The sequence below is a fragment of the Alligator sinensis genome, unplaced genomic scaffold (assembly GCF_000455745.1).
Source record: "Alligator sinensis unplaced genomic scaffold, ASM45574v1 scaffold1046_1, whole genome shotgun sequence".
NCBI classification, from domain to species: Eukaryota; Metazoa; Chordata; order Crocodylia; family Alligatoridae; genus Alligator; species Alligator sinensis.
In genome coordinates, this window is record NW_005842174.1 from 1,060,713 (window position 1) to 1,083,837 (window position 23,125).

Here is a 23,125-nt window from a genome sequence, read left to right on the forward strand (position 1 = left end):
CAGGAATGATAGGGACCATTATTTCCCTAATTCCAGTCTCTAAACAGAGTTTTGTGAGGGCCAAAAGAGCCTTCTCCGGTATTAAGGGGGACTATACCTATTTCAAACCCGAAGCCATTTTACAATGATATTGCCTTGTGGTGCTTTAGGAAAGATGATTTTCTATATACTCTCAGATACTGTCAGAAGCCCTGTACAAGCGGCTCCAAAAACAGAGTAGCATCATTTCCTGTGATAGGCACAGGAACATTATCAGTCTGTTCATTCATCTTAAACCTGAACTGCATTTCCTTGTTCCCCTCAATGACTCTGAAGTGTATTTAAAAAAAAAAAAAAAATGAAAAAAAAAAAATCTTCCAATAAATCTAAATCGCTTCTGAAGGTAAAGAAGCATCCCATGTTTCTTAAGACTAGGGTCTGTTTTTGAGGGATCGAAGCATATTGTTATTTAAAATACTTCTGTGCTGAAATTCAGTCGAGAAACAAAATCGGCAGAACAACTGCAATAGCGGTTTGCTCTTGGCACGTTGCCAGATGAGGCGAAATCAGGAACTATATTCAGCACAGAAATACACAAAAGTACACCCTATAGTGTTCCCAAATTACCTGTCATTCAAACTGGGTGGTTTTAAACTTAATAGTTTCTGGATATAAATGTAGCCCAGGAGGACACTGGAACATGCTGGTGTCACAGCTCGTGTGTGCAGCCACAGGAATTAATGCGACTATGTAAAATTTAACAACTGGACAGAAGAAGAAACAAAACAACCAGGGTCGCAGTCGGAAACAGGGGTCATCTGTGCAACTGGGGCAAATAGTTTGCTTGTAATTATACAGCAAATAAAGGCGCAGGTGCAAAGGACAGATTAATGAGTGCCAGTCTCACACATCGAAGTAAGTGTCTGGCCTCTATTATGCTTGGAAAAGGTATTGGTTAAAGAGCACCCAAAAAAATATCAGGCGGTTCTTGTCATAAAAGCTTTGTGCTAGATGAGGAAAGAAAGGGAAGCCATAAAGTCAGGCAAGAGCTCCTGGAACCTATAAATGAAAATGCTATGAAAAAAACCAGGAGTGATTGGTTTCTGGAAGGAAAGCAGGGCAGTGTATTTATCCTGTCCCTTAGTATATCACCTGGGAGGCCAAGGAGAAGGAGGCACCTCTATAATATGAAGAAAAGACCTCTGCTTTCTCTTGTGAAGCCCTGCAAGAGCAGGATTTGCCATCCCTAGGTAAGAGCCTGGATTTTTCAGTTACTGGGAGCGATGGGGAAGCAACATGTCGGATGTCAGCCACCAGGAGACTGAAACTATGCAGTACCCTGTAAACACTGAGATACCGGTTGATAGATACTCAACCATGTCCTGTTTAGTACAGAGCTGTGACCCACCAAAAACCTTCCTGCCAACTTAGGGACATTAGGAACCCCTGCTTTTTTTCATAGGTTCTTTATGGGATTTGAACGCTCATCATTGGGCTTTAGGACGGTGGTCCAGAAACTCCTGGGGTCCACAGACTATGTCTGAGAGGTCTGTGAAAGATGACCATGATCAGTGAAAAGTATGTGAAGAGCCACACTTACAATCCAAGGGGTCCACACCTCCACTGGAACTTTTTAAGGGGTCCACAAATGAAAAAAGTTTGAAAACCACTCTTCTAGGCATTCAAGTCATCTGTCCTCAAAAGAGCAAGGGGTACAGCACCGGCAATAGTCATGCACTTCTTCTGCATTGCCCGAGCAGTGTGCATTAGCTCTGTCCTGTAGCGTCCCCCTCTCCATGTCCTGTCTATGCCTTTTCTACCTGAAGTGCCTTCAAAATTGACAGTTAGAGCCAAGTCTAGCAGTGGTGCTTGGGTTGGGGACCTGTCTCTTGGAAGCAGTGAGCCACATCCGCAGCTGGTTTAAATTGCTGTCAAGTGAAATAAGTCAAAAAGTCCACTAGGGAGTTTTATTAGGAAACTGATTCAAGGATAGTCGCAGAAGAGTCAGACATTCGATTCTGTATAATGTTCAACCTCCTTCTTGTCCATAAGTGGGCCGTATTCTCTGACACTTTTTAAGTATATGGGTAATCCCCCAGTTAGTCCAAATATTTCTTATCCATGCTTACGCAGCAGCCATAAGGATTGGAATCGCTGCAGTTGAAATGTACTTGCATAGCTCTTTAAGACCCCTGACTAGATCCTCCTCTTAGATACATCAGATCTAATCTCAAAAATTAACAAGAGTTGCTGGGACCTGCAAATCGATGAGCATCGTGCTTCTGAGATTAGAGCTGGGATCTGACAGGGCACTGCTGGGTAGTCTTCGGTGGGCTTGATATATAGAAGCCACTGAAATGGTGGACTTTTCCCACTGTTTTGTTTTATGTGCTGAAAGACAGCAGTGAAATCTGTAACTGCCTGCCAGGCAGGATGCCCTTCTGCAGCTCAACCCAGGATACAATTAATCGCTGTCCAAGGGTTTCCACTTTATCTGCGTAAATGCTTAATCAGAGAGGAGGAGGAAGTAAAGGGAGATCCATGCCCACACTTGACTCATATAAAGCCTATTTTTATCATATTCAATCAGGAACAATCAGGCTTGGAGAGAGGAGACGCAGATGAATTTGCATGATCAGACTTCTGTGTCTTAAATGTTAATTAAAACTTATTTTAAATTTGCCTACTGTGCAGAACTTGTTTTTATAGTAGCCCATGCAAGGAAAATATTATTTCACCAGACTGAAGTGCTCATGATTAGCAGAGCTGTGGATTCATGGGAAAACCTGTCTAGCAATCAACCTTTCCTTTAGGAAAAGAAAAAAAAAGTAGAAGGAAAGAAAGAAACTGGGCTACTCAAGTTCTATAAGCTCCTGAGCCTTAGGAGGGCTTATTTAAAGCTACTTTAAAATTTGCCCTTTGGCACTGTGTTGAGAGTCTCCTATTCCAAGGCCGAATCCAAAGCAGGAAGGAACATATTTTAAAGGAGCAGATCTAGACCCATTTTGCTGCTCTACTTAACCACAGCCCCGATTTCTGTGTTGAGTGGCTATAAGACACAGGCCCAGGTCCTGCACAGGTTCACAAGAGGGGGCAGAGGCACGAGGGCATTTCTCCTACTTTGCATTCCCAACTCAGGCACCATGCACAGTAGAGATGTTTGTATGCAGGGCTTGAATACCCAGTAAATTGATTCTGGAGTATGGTATGGCATGGATTTAAAGCAAAATAAATCTTTTGCAATAACCCACAAGAGAGCACGCTTATTCTGGAATAGGACTGCCATTTTTTCTAGGTTAGGATAACCTGTCTTTTATTCCACAACTAGTGTGCGCACATGGAGTGGGTATTTCAGAACAGCTGTCCCTGAATGACTCCCTGGGTGTGTCTACACATGTGTTTTAATGCACATTAGTCTATTTTAATGTGCATAAAACATGCTATTCAGTTGATGTGCATTAGAATAGGCTAATGCGCATTAAGCATCACTTAAAAACTATGGAGCTTCTATAGGTATGCAGCGAGGCTGCTCTGACGTGCTGTAAACCCAGCGTGTCGGAGAAGACTCGATTAAGACTCCAACAGCCTCCAAGTCATTTGTATCAGCATCCCTGTGCTGAAAAAATGGCAGTGGGCTGCTTTGAGCTAAAGCTCGTTCAATGAGCTTTAGTTCAAAGTGCCTCACCACCATTTTTCAGTGCAGTGATGCTGATACACGTGACATTGGGCACTTTTAATTAGCACAGCTTGCTAATTTAAGTGCTCCCTCCCCCCCCCCAGCACATCTATAACCCTTAACTTCCTATGAAATATGAACTTTCATTTCTACCTGGGAGAACTTTTACAATCTTTTATCCTATGCCTGAAGAAGGGTGCTTGTGCCTGAAAGCTTGCAATTAAAGAATTTTTTTTGCAAAAATCTAGTTGCTCTAATAAAAGATGTCACCTCTACCAATGTGCTTTAAAGCCCACATGTAGATGTACCCCATACTCTCTAGTTAGTGTGCATTAAGACAGGGTAATGTGCATTTTCCTAGTTGCTCACGATGGACATGCTAGATTTAGGGCATTTGTAGACGACACATTAAAGTGGGTTAAACGCCCTTTTGCACCACTTTAATGGTGTTGCTGTTTGCATGAGTTTGCAAATTTGGCTGCATATTGCACATTAATTCCAGCCACTGTAGCAAATTTGACGGCGTAATGCACTCTAAATGACTTTGGGGCACAGCAAACTAAAACACCTCTGAGGAGTTTTAGTTTGCTACCTTACAGCCATGGAGGGAATCACCGGGCCCCGTGTGGCTCAGGGGCTCTGCAGGCAGCCCTAGCAGGCAGCCTGGCAGCAGCCTGGGATGGCAGAATGCACTGAAGGGGGGGGGGAAAAAAGCGGCAAGCCTGATTTTTTTTTTTTCTTTTTCTTCCCCAGAGCCTCCCTGAACTGTGTGGGGGCCCAGTGCTTCCCTCCACAGCTGCGTTGCCCCCCAGGACTGCCCAAGCCGGGTGCCTGTGGGTGGGTGCTGCTTGGCGGGGGCAGCTGCTGCCACGGCGGGAAGCACCAGGCCCCCCCGCCCCGCAGCTAAGCGAGAGCTCTGCCTGCAGGCAGCTCGCTCTCCCCTCCCCTCCCCGCCACCGGAGAGGCTGGTAAGGACACGGGTGTACATGACACGGAGGTTTACTTTGCCCTAAATGGAAGCAGCGTTTTTAAAAAACCACCGCTTCAGTTGAGGGAGAATTAAACCCCTGTGTTGTCTACAAATGCCCTTAATGCTCATTAACTAATGCACATTAATGCATATGTAGTAGTTCCCCCCTGATTTTTACCCTGCTGTGCTCTGGGCAGCAGATTCAGCTAGCCATAAAAGGAGCGCATCCTTGTTCTAGTTCATTGAAATATTTCATGGGGAAAAGCAGCCTCTGGCAGTCCTTCCAAACTGACTGAATGATCTTTCACATCACTATTTAATTAACGTTTCATATTATGATCATATCAGACTATTAAGTAATATTATTTTAGCAACCTGTCTTTTTTATACTTGACGGAGTCAATCAGATCAGTTGAATACCACATACAACCAAGAGGAAAAAGAGATGTCTGACTACAAAAGGCAGCCACGTGATCTCTGCAGCAGGCCTGGGGAATGCAAGCTTTTGGTCTTGGTTCTGCTCTTAACTCAATCTGTCACCTTGGTTAGGTCACTTAACTTCCTGTACCTCCATTTTGTCATCACTATCATTAATCCCTGGCTCCTGCCATTGCAGGCCTCTTCATCAGAGAAAATCCCTTTCATAAACTCATCAAGCTTCATCTTAAAAGGAGCTAGGTTTTCTTGCTCCCACAGTACTTATTGGAAGGCTATTCCAGAACTTCACTTCTCCCATCGTTAAGTTATATTCATGGGTAATCAAAGCAATGTCTGGTCCTTTGTAGACAGCATTTCAGAGAGCTATTAATATTGCCAATGCCTTATGCAATGGCACTAATACTTCCCGATCTCTGCTATTTCTGCTCCATCTTCTGAAAATGACTCCCAGGAGCCATCCAAGGATTACAGTCACCTTTCCCACAACCACATCACATGGTTCAAGTAGCCTAATTCAAAAGGTAGATGCGAATATTCTGATCGGTTCGCAGATTTCTCACAATACCTTAAAAGGCCTGCAAGCAAAGATAGTCTGAAATCCCTTTCTGTGGGGTATGTTCCCAGATCAGCAGTAGCTGGAAAGGAAACATGTGTCTACATAAACCAGTATCAGTGTAGCTCTCTACAAAGTTGTATCTAGTTGAAGGCCGCCAATAAGAGCGTTACCAAATTGTGGTAGCTTCATTTGGCTGGGATCCGGGGGACATTTTATTTGGTTTCTAACTGCATAGATCTAGCCTTTCCTAAGTCTTGTTTCAAATTAGGGGTCAAAAAAGCAAAAGCCAATCAAAATCGTCAACTTCTAGTAAAAACGGTGCAATGCACTGAGTTTCAAGTGGCTTTGATCCCAAATCATAACTTGGCCTAGGTTGCTGTAGGTTTGTAAAATGCCCCCTCTTCACCTCTTTAGCACCAGTAGTCCCAGCAAAGCTCCTGTGCTGACATGAAAACTGTGAAGCATGCCAGAATTCAAATAACATCTCAAAACAGAGGATCTACCAACAAAAGGCAACATCAGTGCAATAAGGAATCGGGATGAGGACACAGCTGCATAGACAAGGAGACATGCGAGATGAAAAAAGAAAGAAAGAATATTTTTACATATGCAATTTGACCAGCAAGTCCACTGTCTCCTTTTGCTGTTGCTACTTCTTGGCCAACAGCCTTGCTCTAATTAATTATTTATGACAAAGGTTTTCATGAGGCCCTGGAATATAATTAAGGGCAGAAAGTCCATTTCAATTTAAAAGCACTGAATTCTTAATTCAGGCGAGTCAAACTGATTTGCAGTTTCTACTCTTCCCTGTTTGTGTTTTTAATTGAAATGCAGAGGAGATTCAGTGTATATGCTGGTAGTAGCCTAACCACTACTGGGCAGATTGGGTTCACTTGCATACAGTTATTTACTTAGGTTACAGAGTGATGGCTCCAGAAGAACATATCCTTTACTGTGCAGTTTCATCCATGTTCATTTTGAGTGAAAAATGAGCATAAGGCTACAATCAGTTGGGATTTTACATGAAAGCACAATTGGCTTTTAATAATAAATCCTGTCTGCAGAACCTTTCAGAGCTCCTGTGCTAGCTTTTATCTGAAAAGCAGTGCAATAATGTAGATTTCTTCACTGTGGCACTAGGACTTTCTCCTTGGCAGCTTTGACTCATGCTGTTCACCTCTATCCTCCTTTTTGGCTCAAGTGACAACTGCCTCTGAGTTATGCTGCAGGCACTTTGGCAATATAAAGACCTGTGGACTCCAGGCAAATCTATCCCCAAATCTAGTCCCAGGTTTTCTGAACGATGCACATGCATGCAAATGGCCACAAAAATGGTCTGTACCATAATTGCACACTCAGCCATAGCACATGCCCTGTGCAAGCAGGTGCATTTTTGTGAACATCGAGGCTCTCATTCTTTTCCAAGTATCAGCCCAGACCCAGATCCTCCAAGGTATCTTGGGACCCCACTTCTACTGATTTTGTGCCATCCCAACCTGGGACAGACTCCTCTTTAGGATGAGATGTACGCTGCTCCTCATCCCAGCGTACACATCAGCACTGCTTTGTTCAAGTCCTGCATTTGATGGATTCCTCCTGCACTGCTTCATTAAATGCTACTGTCTGTGTACAAGGGAAATCTCATAATGCTTGCATATACTGAGGTGTGCTCCCTGGAGCTGGGTATAACTCTGACCCACCCTGTAAGCCATTGATTCCCCACCCCGCTCCCAGCCTACAACCATGTCTGATCACCAAAGCTTTGAAACATTTGCAGCATACCTTGACCCAAATTGAACACACGGCTCCATCTTCACGGAGAATGAACCAACCCTCAAACTACATTTTACAGGCTGGACTCATCTCCTCTTATAGTCTTAGGAGACTGGCATCACCTCCCCATGTCGCTTCCCTGCAGCTTGGAGCTCCATGCGCCAGGGTTAAGGAACTAACTCCGGGTCCAAAGCCAACACAACTGAAGCTGGGATTTTAATATAATATATTTAATATTTAATATATTATAATATTTAAAATATTTTAATATTTTTAAATGCACCCAGGTGACTTAGAAGTACAGATCTCATTGCAAGTCAGTGGGCTTGTGCTCCAAATGATTTTTATTTAATCCTGTCCCCTCTCTTGAGGTGGAAGCACTGTTTTTGTAAAGGAAACAGCTGCATAAAAGTTGTGACTCTTTCCAGGGCTCAGCACTTTGCCCAAGCTGCCCACCGTTTTCTTTGCAGACTGCTGCAGAAGCAAGAGACACTTCACACTTTCTCATAAAGACTCACTTGCCTTTTGTTCCTTCTTGAACTATTGCCCTCTCCATTTGGAAGCAGGCAACCCCTCATTTTTGGGGAAAGTGAATAATATTCAGTGTCTTAATGAGAAAAGCAGGCGCTACACCTTTTGCAATGTCGTTTCTGATCAGGCTGATACTGCCCTTCGGAGAAGGGATACGATCATCACCTTCTTGTCCATTTGATACTATGGAAAAGGGCAGAAAGGATCGATGGCTATGCATAGAGTGCGCACAGTTTTAAATAAAATCTGTATCCCTGGCTTCAGATTAATTACCCTGATGTAAGTATAATGATGCTATATATATATTCTATTCTCCTTGATGCATTTTCCTTCTATATAAATCCCTTTATCTGCACATAAATTCACAGTACTTTTCAGATTGTTTTTAGGATTTTTTTTCTAATTTTTCCTAAATTAATCATGCACAATGGTAAAAACCAGATGGCATTTTGGTCTAGTAGCTCTGATTCCTGAGCATCACACTGAAGATGGGTTATTAAGTTCAAGGCTCTATTTAGCCTGATTCTGCCCTGTATCTAATTAGAATCAGATAGACTGTTCCTTGTAAATGGGTCAGTCGCACAGAAAAAAAACATCAAATGCAATCTTGAGATTGCAAAAAAAGAGAGAGAGAGAGATAATTTTATTTCTGTTCATTTATACCTGCTTGCTGGTTAAAAGAGGAATTAAAATGAGGTCATTAAACTTTCCTTGGAGACAAACCCCAGACCTCAGTGGTAATACGATTAATCAAATGTAAAAGTGAAGCTTCCCCGAATGCATATAACTCATTTTTATAAAATATCTAATTACTAAAACGCAGTCTGCTAAGAAAGAAAGAAATTAATTGCAATAACAATTCAGGAAGATAAAGTTTTTCTGAATTAGGTCTATACAAGAAGCTAAATTGAGTTGATTAAGTAATTTTGGTTTGAGGAACACCCAGGATGGAAGTTAATAATAATGAATTTTTCAGACGTTGGAGTTGAAAATTGCCAAAGATCAGTACATTTAAAAAATGGAAACAACAGATTCATTACAGATTTCAATTTCCTGTTGCCAAAAAAAAGCAGTAAAAAATGCTCTATTGGTCTCTCTCAAATTGGACACATGTACTGTTTGGTTTAAAATCAAGAATAATGCAGCCGTCTCTTTCTACACTAGAAAGAACAGTCTCAGCCAAGTACAGCTACAACACCAGACAGGAGGTAGAGCCCATGGCAGTATTCATCCCCTGCTTCACAACACATAAGTCGTTGAAATCTTAAACTTACAGAACAACCTCAGTGCATAGGTACAGCATAAGCACATGCCTCGCTAGGATTTATATAGCATTAGGAGCTCTCCTAACTTCTCAGTGATGGTATATACAGTTCCCATTAATGAGCATGAACAGCAGACAATAATAACAACCATAGTAATAATAATGCTAGTAATAATAATTATAATAGTAATGGCAGTAACAGAAATAGTGATGATATTTTTGGCCCCATCTTGTAGATCTCCCATGCTGGTTTTTGTTCACGCGTGCAGCGTGGGTGTTTAATAGCATCAGTACACACGCACGGGCTGTATCCTGATACGAGGCTACACGCTCTCTGCAGAACGGTACAGCCACCTCAGCGATTGCACTGCCTTGTCATACACCATTTGTCATGAGCCATTTCATTTGCAACATCTGGCTGTGTTATGTCTCCTACTGGATGTCTTGCTTAATAGCGTTTCGTCAGCATTTTGCTTCTACATTTAATATATACTGGATCCGAAGGAAGAAACCATAAAACCCAATCCTCGTAATATGGATCATGTAATAATGGGGATGAGCTGTCCAGACCGAAAAAGCGCTGCCCGCACCAAAATGCTGGTGATAGAAGCATGCAACGAGATGTAACATTACCAGATGCTGCCGACAAAATGCCCATAATTAAATTAAATGCTCTGCACTGTACCTAGCTAGGGATGAGTCATGAGGCAAAACTCAGACGGTCTCTACCCAGCTGGTGTTGGGCAACATTACTATCACCGCTGGTATAGTCTTCCTATCAAAAAATGGCTTTGTGGAAAATGTCATTGGAGGAATAAAGCGAATGTTCCTGCTGGTTCGGAGAATTTTTGACTGATTTGCAAAAACAGGCATTTACGCTGCAGTTTAGCAAAGCATTTCAGTCTTTGCTTTGAATTGAATAGGTGCTTCTGTCCATTAGCCTCATTGGAATTTAGGCTTGCTTTTAAAGTGTTTAAAGGGACGCAATCGCCTGGAGACTTTAAAGGAAGCCTGCACTTTCAATGCTTTGGGGGGAAATGGAAGTCTTTGACATGAGCAGCTGAAAATCTGGATCCCGCTTTCTAAGTATCAAATGGGTAGTAACACATGCAAATCAATGAATTGTCCAGCCGGTTATTCTTTTTCACGTACAGTCACTCCTTCTGAACAGACACTCACTGGTTGGTCGTTGCACACTTGTATTTTGTGTGTGAAACTGGCACCTGTTTCCAAAAAAGCAGCCCACGGTGGCATCGCACCTTGGAAGTATAAGTGGCAGGCAGGTATTTTTAACATCTTGAATGCTATACGTTGTCATACCGCAAGAGGCTTTGGACTAAGTTTTAAAAGCACCTCTGATTTTGAACACTTAAATTGTGCGTGCAGGTCACGTGAACTGACCGTGTTGTGAGGACACAACGTAAGTGGACTCCTAAATGCTGAAGGTGCTTTTTCACACACATCACAGAGGTGCACACGTAGGTTTTCTGGCTGTGTTCAACTGCATGCGATAAATTAGGCACACAATTAGAGGTTAGATGTGAAAATTTTGCCAGGTAGAGGCTGAAAATTGATAGTTCAGTAAAAAAGCAGAGCAAGTGTTGACCTAATTGCAAACTGTAAATAGACAATGACTTTAAAAGGGATCAGAAGCTGAGACCTTTGTTCATTTGTGCTTCCCTTTGTCATTGTTTCAGAAATATTGCTTTGTGGTTTAACCATCGTGACAGTTGTGATTACAGATGCTTTCTAACCGAGCTGAATTGATGTGGCCGATTTCAGAAGAGTAGGCTGAGCCTCATTTCCCCGCTTAGAAGAGCCTTCCCACAGCCATTCCCCCTGACCTCAACAATTTTCTTATCTCTGTGTTGTCTCTCTATATAATTGGGTGTTTTGAAATATAATCTACCTCTTGCAGTTTTGTAATGCATTGTTTTAGATCCGTTATATTCCACCATGCCTGGCTTTGTCATACTAGAAACCTGGCTCATAAAATCTGCTAAAGGCAATCAGGACTCGTAGTTGAGATGATATCTTTTATTAGACCGACAAGATTTTTGCCCCCAAAAATTCTTTAAAGTATGCTATACCATTCAAAATACGGTATACCATTATGGGCCAGCTATTAACACCGTGTGCCACAAACAGGCAGAATAAATTCAAGGCAGCTCCCCATCTGTAATGGATTCCTTCGGTGACTCGCAACGCAGCATCTCAAGTGCTGATCTGAGTTTGAGAAATTTGGTTACAGACAATAACGCCATCATTTCTAGAGGCTGAAAACAAACCTCTTCTGAAGTTTGCCAGTTTTTTTATGGGAGGGCATCTTTTTAATTTTTCAATATCCTGAAAACTTAACTAGCCTAAAAACGGGATGTCATTTTAAGGAGATACGCAATCAGAGCTCCACTAAGCACATGTCAGTTGACCAATTTTCTGTGACGTACTCAAAAAAAAAAAAAAAAGAATAAAAAACCTAGCGGAGGTTTTAGTGCTGTGAGTTTTCTCCCGTCGGATATTTCTGACCGTCCAAGGTGCCTTGAGATTTGCACAGGGAAGGATCCGATCACACAGCGCCGCCAGAATTAGCAAGAGCGAGGACTTGCAAAATGTTTCACGTGGCATTTTACACCTGATGAAACTTTTCAAACGGTTCGGTTTTATGAAGTGAAAAAGTATACTAATTACAAGGGAAAGTGTGCAAAAGAAAGAATGCCATTCTCTTCCCATCAGGCATCTCAGTCATGTATCAGCAGGCGTGCTCATATCCCCGCACGCACAGAGCCTCCCTCGCTTTTTTTCTTTCTCCCTATGTCCTCCCACCTCTCTCCTTGCATATTCCTTTTATGCGTGCGCTTTTCTCTTTTGTTCTGTGCAGACTTGCTTCTTTCATGGAAAAGGCTCGGTTCACTGCTTTCTCTCCTTTCTTTCTATTAATTACTATTCTACAATTAATTGTCATTGATTTTATCCTTTTGTCATTCCTGTTCTTATTCCACATTACTCAAAGCGGAGAGGCATTCACCTTGCTATTGTTTTCCCCTTATTTTGCCCTCAAAACATTGACTTCAAAACCATTATTTTCCTTTGGTTTGTTGGGTTTGCATCTTGCAGCTGCACCTTTATTTTTATTTTTTTTCCTGCTAATTGCGGGTACACTTTAAGATTTACATGGCAACAAGCAAATACTGATGATCATCCTGGCATCGGTTCAGGAAAGCATGTGCTTAAGTCCACTTAACAACAAAGGGAATTAAGCACGAGCTTGAAGTGGAGCATCTGCGTAAGTGCCTTTCTTGAACAGGCATGCTTTACTGAATTGGGAGCCTTATCTGTAAACAGAAGATCTGGTTTTTTCAGCGTCTAGTAATGCTCTTCAGTTCCATCATAAAAAAAAATCCTCCTGTATGCTAATTCTGAGGCTAATCTGGAAACAACAGAGTTTTCAATTGCTCTGCAGACAACTGTTGAGAAGGAGCCGGCATGCCGCCTTCCTGAGCTTTGCTACATAGGCAACTTGTTATAAATCTCAATACAGTACTAGGATTAGGGCATGCATGCAAAATGCTGTTCTAGAGCTCTTAAAACTCCTCTTCCCTCATATCTGCCTCCAGATCCCAAAGGCGCACAGACAAGTTTTTAGGCAGACCAGGTTCTTTGGGTGAATCTGATATCTTTTATTAGACCAACTTAAAGAGTTGAAAAAAAAATTTTCGTAGCAAGATTTTGGGTTTCAAAACCCTTCGCCAGGCTGAGAGAGCATCTGCACTTGGTGTGTGCTCTTCCTGGATGGATGAAAATTATTTTTTGCCAACTATTTAAGTCGGTCTAATAAAAGATATCAGATTCACCCAAAGAACATTGTCTGCCTATGTCCTTAGACCGACACGGCTACAACCTACACCCCTGTAACAAACAGTTTTTATACGCTTTAAAATCTAAAAATTAATTAATTAATTGAAAACTTGTAAGAAATGGGTTGTTAATAAAAAGAAAAATCCTAAACTTGATTTACCAGCTTAAGGCCCTTCTTTAGGCCACTTTATTGCAGTTGCATGAATCATAACCTTCTTCTTGATACAAATTTTACCAGCACAGGTCACATCTCTGGGGCTCATTTCAGCAGCTTGGTTTTTGAGCTATGTCGTAGAATCGTTGTTAGTTGTGGCTAGCTTACAGATTAACTTGGAAAGCGTGTTTTTTAAATTCCTAGTGAAAACAGCTTGCTTACTGATGGCTTTAAGGTCACAAGAAGGGACGTGAATAAAGTTTGGGACCTGATCATTTAGCGTGCCAGCTAATTAGCAGCGTCTATCTTCTTTCTGTTTCATTAAAGGAAGGCTGTCACCTAAGACAAACTTGTGTAAAAGAAGTTTGCGCATAAATGACCAGGACTTTTATTCAGAAAATACTTTACCGTGTGTATAAATGCATCATGCGTTCCTTTGGCTTCACTGAGATTTCAGTTTGCGTGCTTGAAGGGAGGTAGTTGCTTACGGGTTTTCCAAATTGCAGCTCAGATTCAGATTTTGCTCGTCCGATGGAAAAGGAGAGTTATTTGAAGATATCAGCAGAGCAAGCAGAATTGAAAGTTGGTCCCAAAGCAAAGTCCTTTGCCTCTTTTTTCCCCCGTCATCCCAAGCAGTATTTGAACCCTAGTCGTGGGACGGTCAGGGTTAATGCATGATGGTAGTGTCCACTTCCAAATGTTGTTGACAGCGTTTGATATCTGATTATTGAACACTAGGTTTGTCCAGCTTTGCTTGTGTAGGTGAATGCCTTGCTACTTAAGTCCAACAGAGCTACCAACCTTAAAGTGCTACTTTATATAATGAAGGAGTCTGGACGTAATGCTGTATTTTGGAAAGCTTGCCCTAAGCCACCTGGCGTGCCATGCAGGTCACTTCAGTAGAGCTTCTCCAGTCCAGGGGAGTTGCCTCTCATGGCCAACACAGTCCTTTACAAAGGCAAAACATTACTACCAGTTATTACAGGGCTGAGCTGCAATCCAAGCTGGTTTATCTTCCTGCTGGTTTGCTCTAGTGATGCTTTAACTATTCTGGTTTCCTCTGGAAACCAATGCCTTGCAAAACCTTGAGGAAGAAATTGCTGACCGAAGCATTGCTGACCCAGCTGATCCTCAGTGCTGGAGCACAGAGCTCGAATACGATTCATTTCCAGGCTTACTATCTTGTGTCTTTTGCTTCTTAGCGGCTTGATACTATCAGGGGACTGAAAGGCAATGCCCTGTGATGACAGAAAGACTAACTTTGACTGACCTGAACGTGTTCGTTAACTATGTACTTTAATCCACAGGGGTCCCAGGAGGCAGCTCTGGTCTAAACAGCTGAGTGCAAGCCCTGGGTCCCAGTGTTGACTTTGCCATTACCGTACGGTGTAACCTCGGGCACGTCACTTAGCCTCTCTGCGCTCGTGGAAATACAGGCAGTAGCATTGCCTTCGAAGAAGTACAGTAACCGCGCAAAAAATGTTGCTGTTTTATCGCAGTAGAAGTAAACCTCATACACGTCTGCAGCTGGTTCCAGCATTTTTTGGACTCTTTGCTTTATTTAAAAGATAGCATTATTAATTAAACCTGACAATCAAATATTCTTCAGAAATGCACCAACCTCATTTTCCTGCTGTTTGCTCCATAGGCAAGAAACAAAGGTGTGTTAGACAAAGAAAGCAGATGGAGCGTTCAAAAGAGGCTCGTCTGACTTGAAAATAGAAGTCTCCGCTATCAGATCAGAATTTTTAACATAGACTGTTTCCATTGGCTCGCGAGATAAGATCTTTTATTGTTGAGTATAGCCATTGTTAAAGGTCATTGTTGCAAAGGCTACATCATTTAGACTGGATGAGATCCCATTTTGGATAAATTCACAATTTTTCTTCCTAACAAGGTGATAGTATCAGGATTTGAATGTACAAGAGTGCTAGGTTACAGATTAAAGGCTTTTGTGTTCTAGAAACCATACTACGCCAGACTTCATGAGTTTCAGTGAGACGTGCAAGTCCCCAAAGTCAAGTAGGTTGATTAAAGTAGTACTTTATAGTCTTTGAAATACAGATAAAGTACAGCTTTCCTGCATGGGGTTAATGTAGATTTTTTTTTTTTTCCCTTGACAAGGCTGCACGTCTTTCCAAGGACATAATTTTAATCTCTTCTTAAACCTTTCATATGAACATTGTAAAAAGCTCCTTTGTGTTGTAATGCATTTTTATAAAATATATAAATTTATATGCAAACTTCGAGCCTCATTTCATAAGATATATTTATCTGGAAATGGTTATCTTGCAGCGAGGCAGTGTCTCAGTGTCATCATTTTTGTGGCATCTTTTCATACTGTAAAAAGACTATAACATCTTAAGACTGAAAAAAAAATATTAACATTCACTCTCAGATACGCAGACGTTTTTATTATCCTTCTCTCATTATGTCCCCTTGTCAGTGAACTCCTGGCAAGGACTTGAGACGTCTTTGAACCAAGGTTAAAACTGGATCTGAACTTGAACTTGGCTTTCTCAAACTTCTTGAGAATCTCTTGAAATTAGACATTCTTGAGAATCTGAAAATTAAATCACTTCTTTGTATTGGTGCTGGGAGAGAGGAGAATATGGTTTCTGCTTTCCAGGTTGTTGGCCTGTCGTTGTTACTCTTTCATATTCGGAGAATAAACCAAGCAGTTGCATGGTTCCTTGAGATTAAAGAAAACGAACTGTAATTTGGGATTAAGGCAAGGAACGGGAAAGAACAAGGGTGAAATCAATAGCTCTCACCAACTGTGAGAACAAAGCAGATGCTGTCTCCACTTTCAGTCGGGGGGTCAGTCTTAGAAACGTAAAAGTGCACGGGCATAAAACAAAACCACCCCGCTCCTGTAGCTACATACTCGGTAGGATCAAACTAAGGTTCAAGGAACGTGCTCGAACAGTTGGAAGAAATGTTTAGCCCGCTGGGACTGAGAATATTGACCTACCATTGGTATCCTGTCAGCAAGCTACTGGATAAGTAGATAAGAAATAGAAGAGAAGTCACCCTAAATATTGTTAAGGAAACAGATGAACCAACTTCTGACAGGGTTGCTTCTTTTCTAGGCTGTGTCTTGTTTCTTTAGTGTTTCCTCTATAAGCCCTACACAAAGCTAAGGGTCTAAATGAAAACCATGATCCCTGGCTATATGGAGCTTGTGATAGACCTTGCATCTTTGCTCGCAGATTGTAGAGCTGCTTTATTGTCAGCTGGGGCATTTTAATAGCACCAAATGGAGGAGAGAACAGCAGGCCTAGCAATCCGGGTTTCTGCAGATCCATGCAACCAGGCGGACTCGGCACTGAACATGAGGAGCCACTGTATCCGATCCAAGCAATTCATTTCAGAGCAAGATACGTGACAGCTGGGCCTAGTATCGGTGAAGCAAAACTGAAGGTTGGCGAGAATATGTTGGGCTTTTATAGATCGTATTTCATAAAGCAGTTGCCATATGACATATAACTTGGCCGTCGCATGATGTGGGTACTTGCAATGAATATTACATGAAACCAAGCAAATATAACTGTCAGGCCAGAAATATCATTGTGGAGTGTGCGGTTGTGCCTGCGAGATGAAAGGAAGAAAATCAAAGGTGAATAAAGCCTACTTGATGGTCGCTAGCAGGTGTGATGGAGGACAGATGTTTGGAGAGCAGTTCAGCGGGAGATGGTACTTAGCCATAGGCATTGGGAAGGTAATCCGTGTTAGAAAGTGAACGCATATGGGAGATTTGAAGCCCTTAAAAAACTTCTTGTTGACCTTTTAAAATTGCAGGATCTGCCAGATTTGCCTATCAGAGAAGATTGACTTTACTTATAAAACTTGATCACCTTGCTTAAAAGATTGAGGCCAGATTCTGATTTCAGGAACACCATGGTATATGGAGTAAAACCTTTGAATTCATTCGAGTTGCTTTAGATTTATGTTGTCATAGAAATCTGGCCCATACAGTTGGATAGGATAACTAGCGAACCTAGAGCAGTCATCTTTGAGCAAATGATATTGGAAATTAAAGGTCATAGAATTGATGGCAAGGCTTAAGGAAACAGCAATTAGGCTGCTAGGAAGAGAAGCAAAATTACTGGTAGTAGAAGTAGAAAGAGAAAAAAAAATTAGAGTATTATTGATCTACACATCAAGTTGGCAGATGCACAGAGTACAGTGTGGAGTTGTTTTACACCTCTTGGGCTTTTCTGAGATACAGGCGACTTATTTAGGCCCTTTCAGTAGAAATACCGGGGTACAAAAATGGAATTTAAGGAAATCAATTAGGATGGCTTTTGCTGGTTTCAAGGCTGCAGTTAGACAAATCTATCACAATTCATGATTTATTAAAAGAATTTAGTCGTTTTCTTTTAGACAAATTGTCTGCAAACAGATGGGGGTCATTAATTTGTCTACTATACAGCCTTTTTTGCTAAATATTGTGTGTGAAAAATACCAACCTCTGATCTAATCATAAACTCTTCAGTAGGAGTTTTCCCTTAAGTATTCAGTGGTGTCATTCAATATTCAAGCTGTATGATTGCTCACCTATTTCATAAGATGTCATTTCAGTATAAACTGCACCGGCCTAAACTATTTATTTTTTTGTAATAATTAGAAAAATCTTTGCTTATAAACCAAAACTTCACCTTGCAAAACTTCATACAAGCAAAACTTTGGTGTCACAGATATTCATAAAAGTCAGATAGGGGATATGAGCAATGGAAGAAATTAAATTGTATTTAAAAGTCATCAAAATGAACCTGAATAATTTTCTTCCTATTCATCCATCTCAATTCATCACCCACTGGGAGTGGCTGTAGTAAACTAATGGGTTTTACTTCATTGTGTTTGTCTTTACAGCTCAGGCTATAGATTTAGCACATGCAAAGTCATCTTGTGAACTTATTTCCCCCGCTTATTTCCTTTCTTCTTTTGAGTGATGCTTATATATTTGTGCTGTCAAGTACTGAGCAAGACAAAATTAACCTCTAGGGTTAAATGACTTCACTATAATCTGATGCAACCTGGCAATCAAAATGAATTATTACGTTTCAGTAGCATATGAGTTCAGACAGGCCAGCTCTGGAGGAATGAAAGAGGAACTTTCACAAATGTACCCGTACCAAAATAAAACCTGGAACCGATGTAATTCAAGATGAATAGGCCAAGTTTAAGAAATAATGGTAGCTAGGCAGAGCGAGTCTATATCTCAGAATGCAAACCAAGCCTGAATAGCAGTCAGCCACAAAATTACTAGCAGAGGATTAAAACAAAATGAAGAGAGTGAAAAAAATTGTAATGCAGCAATAGCAAATGAAGCTAAATAAACTGAAGATGCATCCAGGAAAAATGTAGCAAGAAAGGGCAGGCGCAGCTTTATCATTCTTCTTCTTTACTCCAGCAGCCACCACTGCTTCCCTATTGTCTTAGTATTAAAGTAGACACGTGTCTCTTTATTTAAACCCCCCCTTGCACTTCTACGTTGCACTTCTATGGAAGGAAACAATGCAGTGGAGGGCCAACCTTTTTGGCAGGGATGCCACAAATTAACCCCCTGCCCTCCCACCAATTATCAATCTGATTTCCGTCCCCTGCCCAATCTGCTGCTCTGCTGTCTGCTTCCTGTCTGATCTACTTCTCTGCCTTCTGCTCCCCGTCCTACCTGTGGCTGTGCTGGCTGCCCCTCCCAATCTGCTGCAGCACATACCACACATAAGAGGCTGCCCATGCATGCCACTTGTGGCATACATGCTGCATGCAGACAGCACAGTAAGACAGGGCATTGCTCATCCTTCTCAATTACGTCAAGGTGGGGAGGAAGTTGCATGAAATTAGATTGGAATCACTCAAACCTCTGTCCTTCCAGTAACACCTCCAATACGTGCCAGCTGAGGATCTGTCCCTATAGATCAACTTCAACTGAAGCCCCTCAATCCTGGCTGGTGCTGAATGCTGCCTGAATGGGGCTGATAGCCATCAACTCCAAACGAATAGAAGGGATAACATCTTCAAAGATGCTTTGCATTTAACAGCACTGACACCCACTGTTATGGAAAAGTCTTGTAGAGAGAGAGCTGCAACCTCCCAATCAGGTATTATGTTCAAGAAAAAAAAATCACTCCTACAGAATTTTGTGGGCCCAAAAATAAGCCTTTGGAAAAGATGCTGTTCTCTCAATAATGTTATGGGCTGGTACAGCAATTTCTATACAGCTCTGTTGGCTTCATCCCTGTTAAATTCCCTAGGGTCTTTGCACAAAGGACCACATGGGATGGGAGCATGTAGGATGTGACCATTGAGAATAATAACTGTTCAGCCTCTCCCTTTTATTTTGTAAAAGTTGCATTGATGATTTGCTTCAAATGAGTGTATCCTGTTTGATTTTACAAGTAGTAAATCCCATAATAGACCAAATTTTGGGATTCTCCATCATTGCATATTCAGTCTCTCACCAAAGGCTACAGGGGAATGGAGTCAGCCCCAAAATGGATGTTGAGTAATTGCTTTAGGACCATCGTGAGGTCACTTTTTACATTTCTCTTAACTGCCATGATTTGAGATGTGGGCACTGCTACATTTTGCTCCATTGAAAGTACACGATCCCTTGATTTTAAACAGTGCATTCAGCTGCCCAAGCAAACGCAGGGCCCATCAACTTGTCATCCCTGGCATGCAGTGCAACGTTAATCTAATCCAATGGGAGATGATAACCAGGGCGGATTTAGTAAGAGACAATCCTGCTTAACTAATCTCCTTGAGTTCTTCGGAGCAGGCTGCTGACAAGATTGATAATAGAAGTGTGCACATGACATAATCTAATGGATTTTTCAAAAGGCTTTTGATAAATTTCCATTTGATGTTCCTCCGCTCAAACTGCATGCTGCAGAGGTTCCCAATTGGGCGTGAGAATGGATGAAGATCCATAGGATAGGGTGGGAAACCAAAGGAAGTGAAAGAGGTGCCATATGTATTGGAGCTCAAATTATTTAGAGGCGTCCCACTGTTCTTCTCCTCTACCTGACAGACCCAGGACAAGGCACTGTCTGTATTTGCTAATGAAAATTTACTTAGGACAGGTGCAAAAGAAAAAATTGAGCAACATACCATTAAAGGCACTACTAGAGGGCAAAACTAAATGTAGAATAGCATATGGCAAATAAGATATTTTTGCTGTCAGACGTGACGTAATATATGCTGGTTGCAAGTATTGGTAGAGATAAGTGTCCAAAGCATGGTAGCAGGTAGCACAATAGTTCTTTACAAGAGCTCTTGAGCTGAACAATAAAATAGTCATTCCTTATAATCAGCACACTTCTGCTTTTATGCATGTTGCAAGCTTGGTTTTCAGAAGTGGTTTGTGACCACAGTTTGGGGCAGAATTTCCAATTTGGAACGGGGCCAGTAGAACTCATTGTTTTCCCAGGGTTTCATTTGCCTTGTGCCAATCTAAATGGTGTTTTGCAAATGGTAATGGGAGCTTTTGGAGGGTGAGCACTTTTGAAAAATTGGCAACTCCAGTTATGCACCTAAATCATAGAAAATGAGGGTTGGAAGGGACGTCAGGAGGTCGCATCTGGTCCAACCCCCGGCCCAACTACATCATCCCAGCCAAGGCTTTGTTCAGCCGGGCCTTAAAAACTTCCAAGGATGGAGAGTCCACCGCCTCTCCAGGTAACCCGTTCCAGTGCTTCACCACCTTCCTAGTGAGAAAATGTTTCCTAATATCCAACCTAAACTTCGCTTGCTGTAACTTGAGACTATTGCTCCTTGTTCTGTCACCTGCCCCCACTGAGAACAGATGAGAGCTTTTAGGCCATTAAAGTGGAAAATATTAACTGTGCAAGATCTTTGGTCTTATATATGATAAATCAAGTGGCACATAGAGAGAAATGCGGCTCATGTGCTATAAGGTACAAAAACGGGACGAGTTGCATGCAACCCACTAGAATTAACTACCAGGAAAGGCCCAGGCAAAACGACCAGAAAAGCTTTGACAAATCAGGCAAAGGCAAAAGCAGAAAGAGAAAAAATTCGGTAACGTCTCTGAAGAAGCAATAAGATTGCATTTTGGGAAAACTGGGTAACCCAAGACATCTAATATTAAGGGGCCGAATTTTTCACCTGTGGTTGTTACAATTACCAGTTCAGGTTGTTATGACTGAAAGAAATTAGCAGGTAGAAGGCATTGGCTGTTACTTCAGGTTGTTGAATGTCTGGTTTTGATGACACTTTGTCAGTTTCTTCTGGAGGTCGGTGAGTTTCAGGGTGGGGGGTCAGCTTTAGGTATTAATGAATCCCATTGATCAAATAACAAATGTTACATTTAAAGATGCCTCCCATCTTCTAAAATATACATAAAAACAGGTATTTATCTTCTATCAACAGAGCTCCCTTAAGTCACTGTCCACAGGAGTCTTCTGTTCTTTTCTTCTCTTCCTTTCAGTCTCTGACTGTTCCTTTATGTTTCAGTTGTTAAGCTTTTTTGTTCCTTCCTTTCTATCTAATAATTCATTCCCTCTTTTTCCTCAGTTCTCTGCATAATAACAACCTCATTATTTCCTACTCTTCCCTGTTTTTCAGTTTAAAATTTATTCCAAATTTGTTCTCAAGTGTTAGCTCATAGAATTTGTACTCTCCTTTAATGTTCAGAAAAAGTTAGTTGCAGCTTCCTTTGGTGGTGTGGGTCTTTCAGACAGCATCAGGGGAGAGGAAATCATTTAAAGAGGAGGACCTGGGATTAAAACCACATGTGATGAAGGGATGCAGGCAGTACCTGAATGTACTTATAGCTTGGATTTTACTTGTGAGTACCTTCCTGGAGCCCTGAGGCCCTGTTCATTAGGCTGACTTCAATGCCAGCTAGTGACTTGTCCCTAAAGTCTTCAGAGCTCATGAAGAATATTAGCTCTTCTCTTTCATTTGCAGTATTCGGGGGAGGTGCCCGAAAACCGCGTGGAAGTTGTAGTCGCAAATTTGACGGTGATGGACCGGGACCAGCCCCACTCGCCCAACTGGAACGCCGTGTACCGCATCATCAGCGGAGACCCCTCTGGTCACTTCACCATCCGGACGGACCCCATCACCAACGAAGGCATGGTAACTGTGGTGAAGGTAGGTGACTTCAGCAGAAGCCAGAGCAAATCAATCTATGTGTCTATCTAATCGAATGGCTCCCCAGAGGAAGCCCAGAGGGTCTGGTGTTGTTTCATGTCGTCTTTGCTTAGGATTGTCAGTGTTTGAATCTCCATCTGCCGTTTCCCCTGTCTCGGTGGTACAGGTGACGTGCAGGCTGCTACTTCAAGCTTAAACCACTCAGCCTTGGCTCACCGCCCTCTCATTTCTTGGCAACCCCACCACAGACTCCCACAGATGCTAACACGCTGAAGTCAGGGCCCACTTCTGCTTGCCTTCCCGCTGCGTACACACTAAGCTTGGACTCTGTAGTTGCTCGCAGACTGACGTGCTGTGGGACTTGGAGTGCACCTAGCTCCCCGTAGGTGGGAGAGTGCACAGCTGCATGTGAGACAGGCAGCAGGACAGCTCAGCATGGGACCTCAGTAACTCATCTCTTATGCAGAGAGGGTGTGGAGAAGTAGCAGCCTACAGCTGAGCTTCCAGAAGGAGGGCTGAGCTTGTCAGTAGAGGAGGGAAGAGGCAGACGGCTGGTACAGGGAACATCTGAGTCAGGTAGCGTTGCCTGAGAAGTTTGGGAGCTCTGATACTAAGCAAATAAATGCACTTTGTCGACCCGCTCCTTAGCTATGCTGAAGCCCAGAGATGCTTCCCAGCCAGGGATTTAGCCCAAAACACCCTTTGAGAAATCTGCCCGTGATATTCAAACTACCATCTTATTCCACTACTTGTTGCTTTCAGCGTCATGGCGGAAGAGGAGCAACATGCGTAGAGATCTGCCT

At 42.1% G+C, this 23,125-nt stretch overlaps 1 protein-coding gene across 1 annotated transcript in view; it reads left to right on the top strand.

The window, feature by feature from the left end:
- The window catches only part of CDH4 (cadherin 4), a 759,836-nt gene that overhangs the window by 701,898 nt on the left and 34,813 nt on the right, over positions 1-23,125 (top strand). Inside the window, exon 12 of the mRNA XM_006025923.3 lies at positions 22,137-22,322. Within this exon, the coding sequence (XP_006025985.2) occupies positions 22,137-22,322 (186 nt within the window). The remainder of the gene's footprint in view (positions 1-22,136; positions 22,323-23,125) is intronic.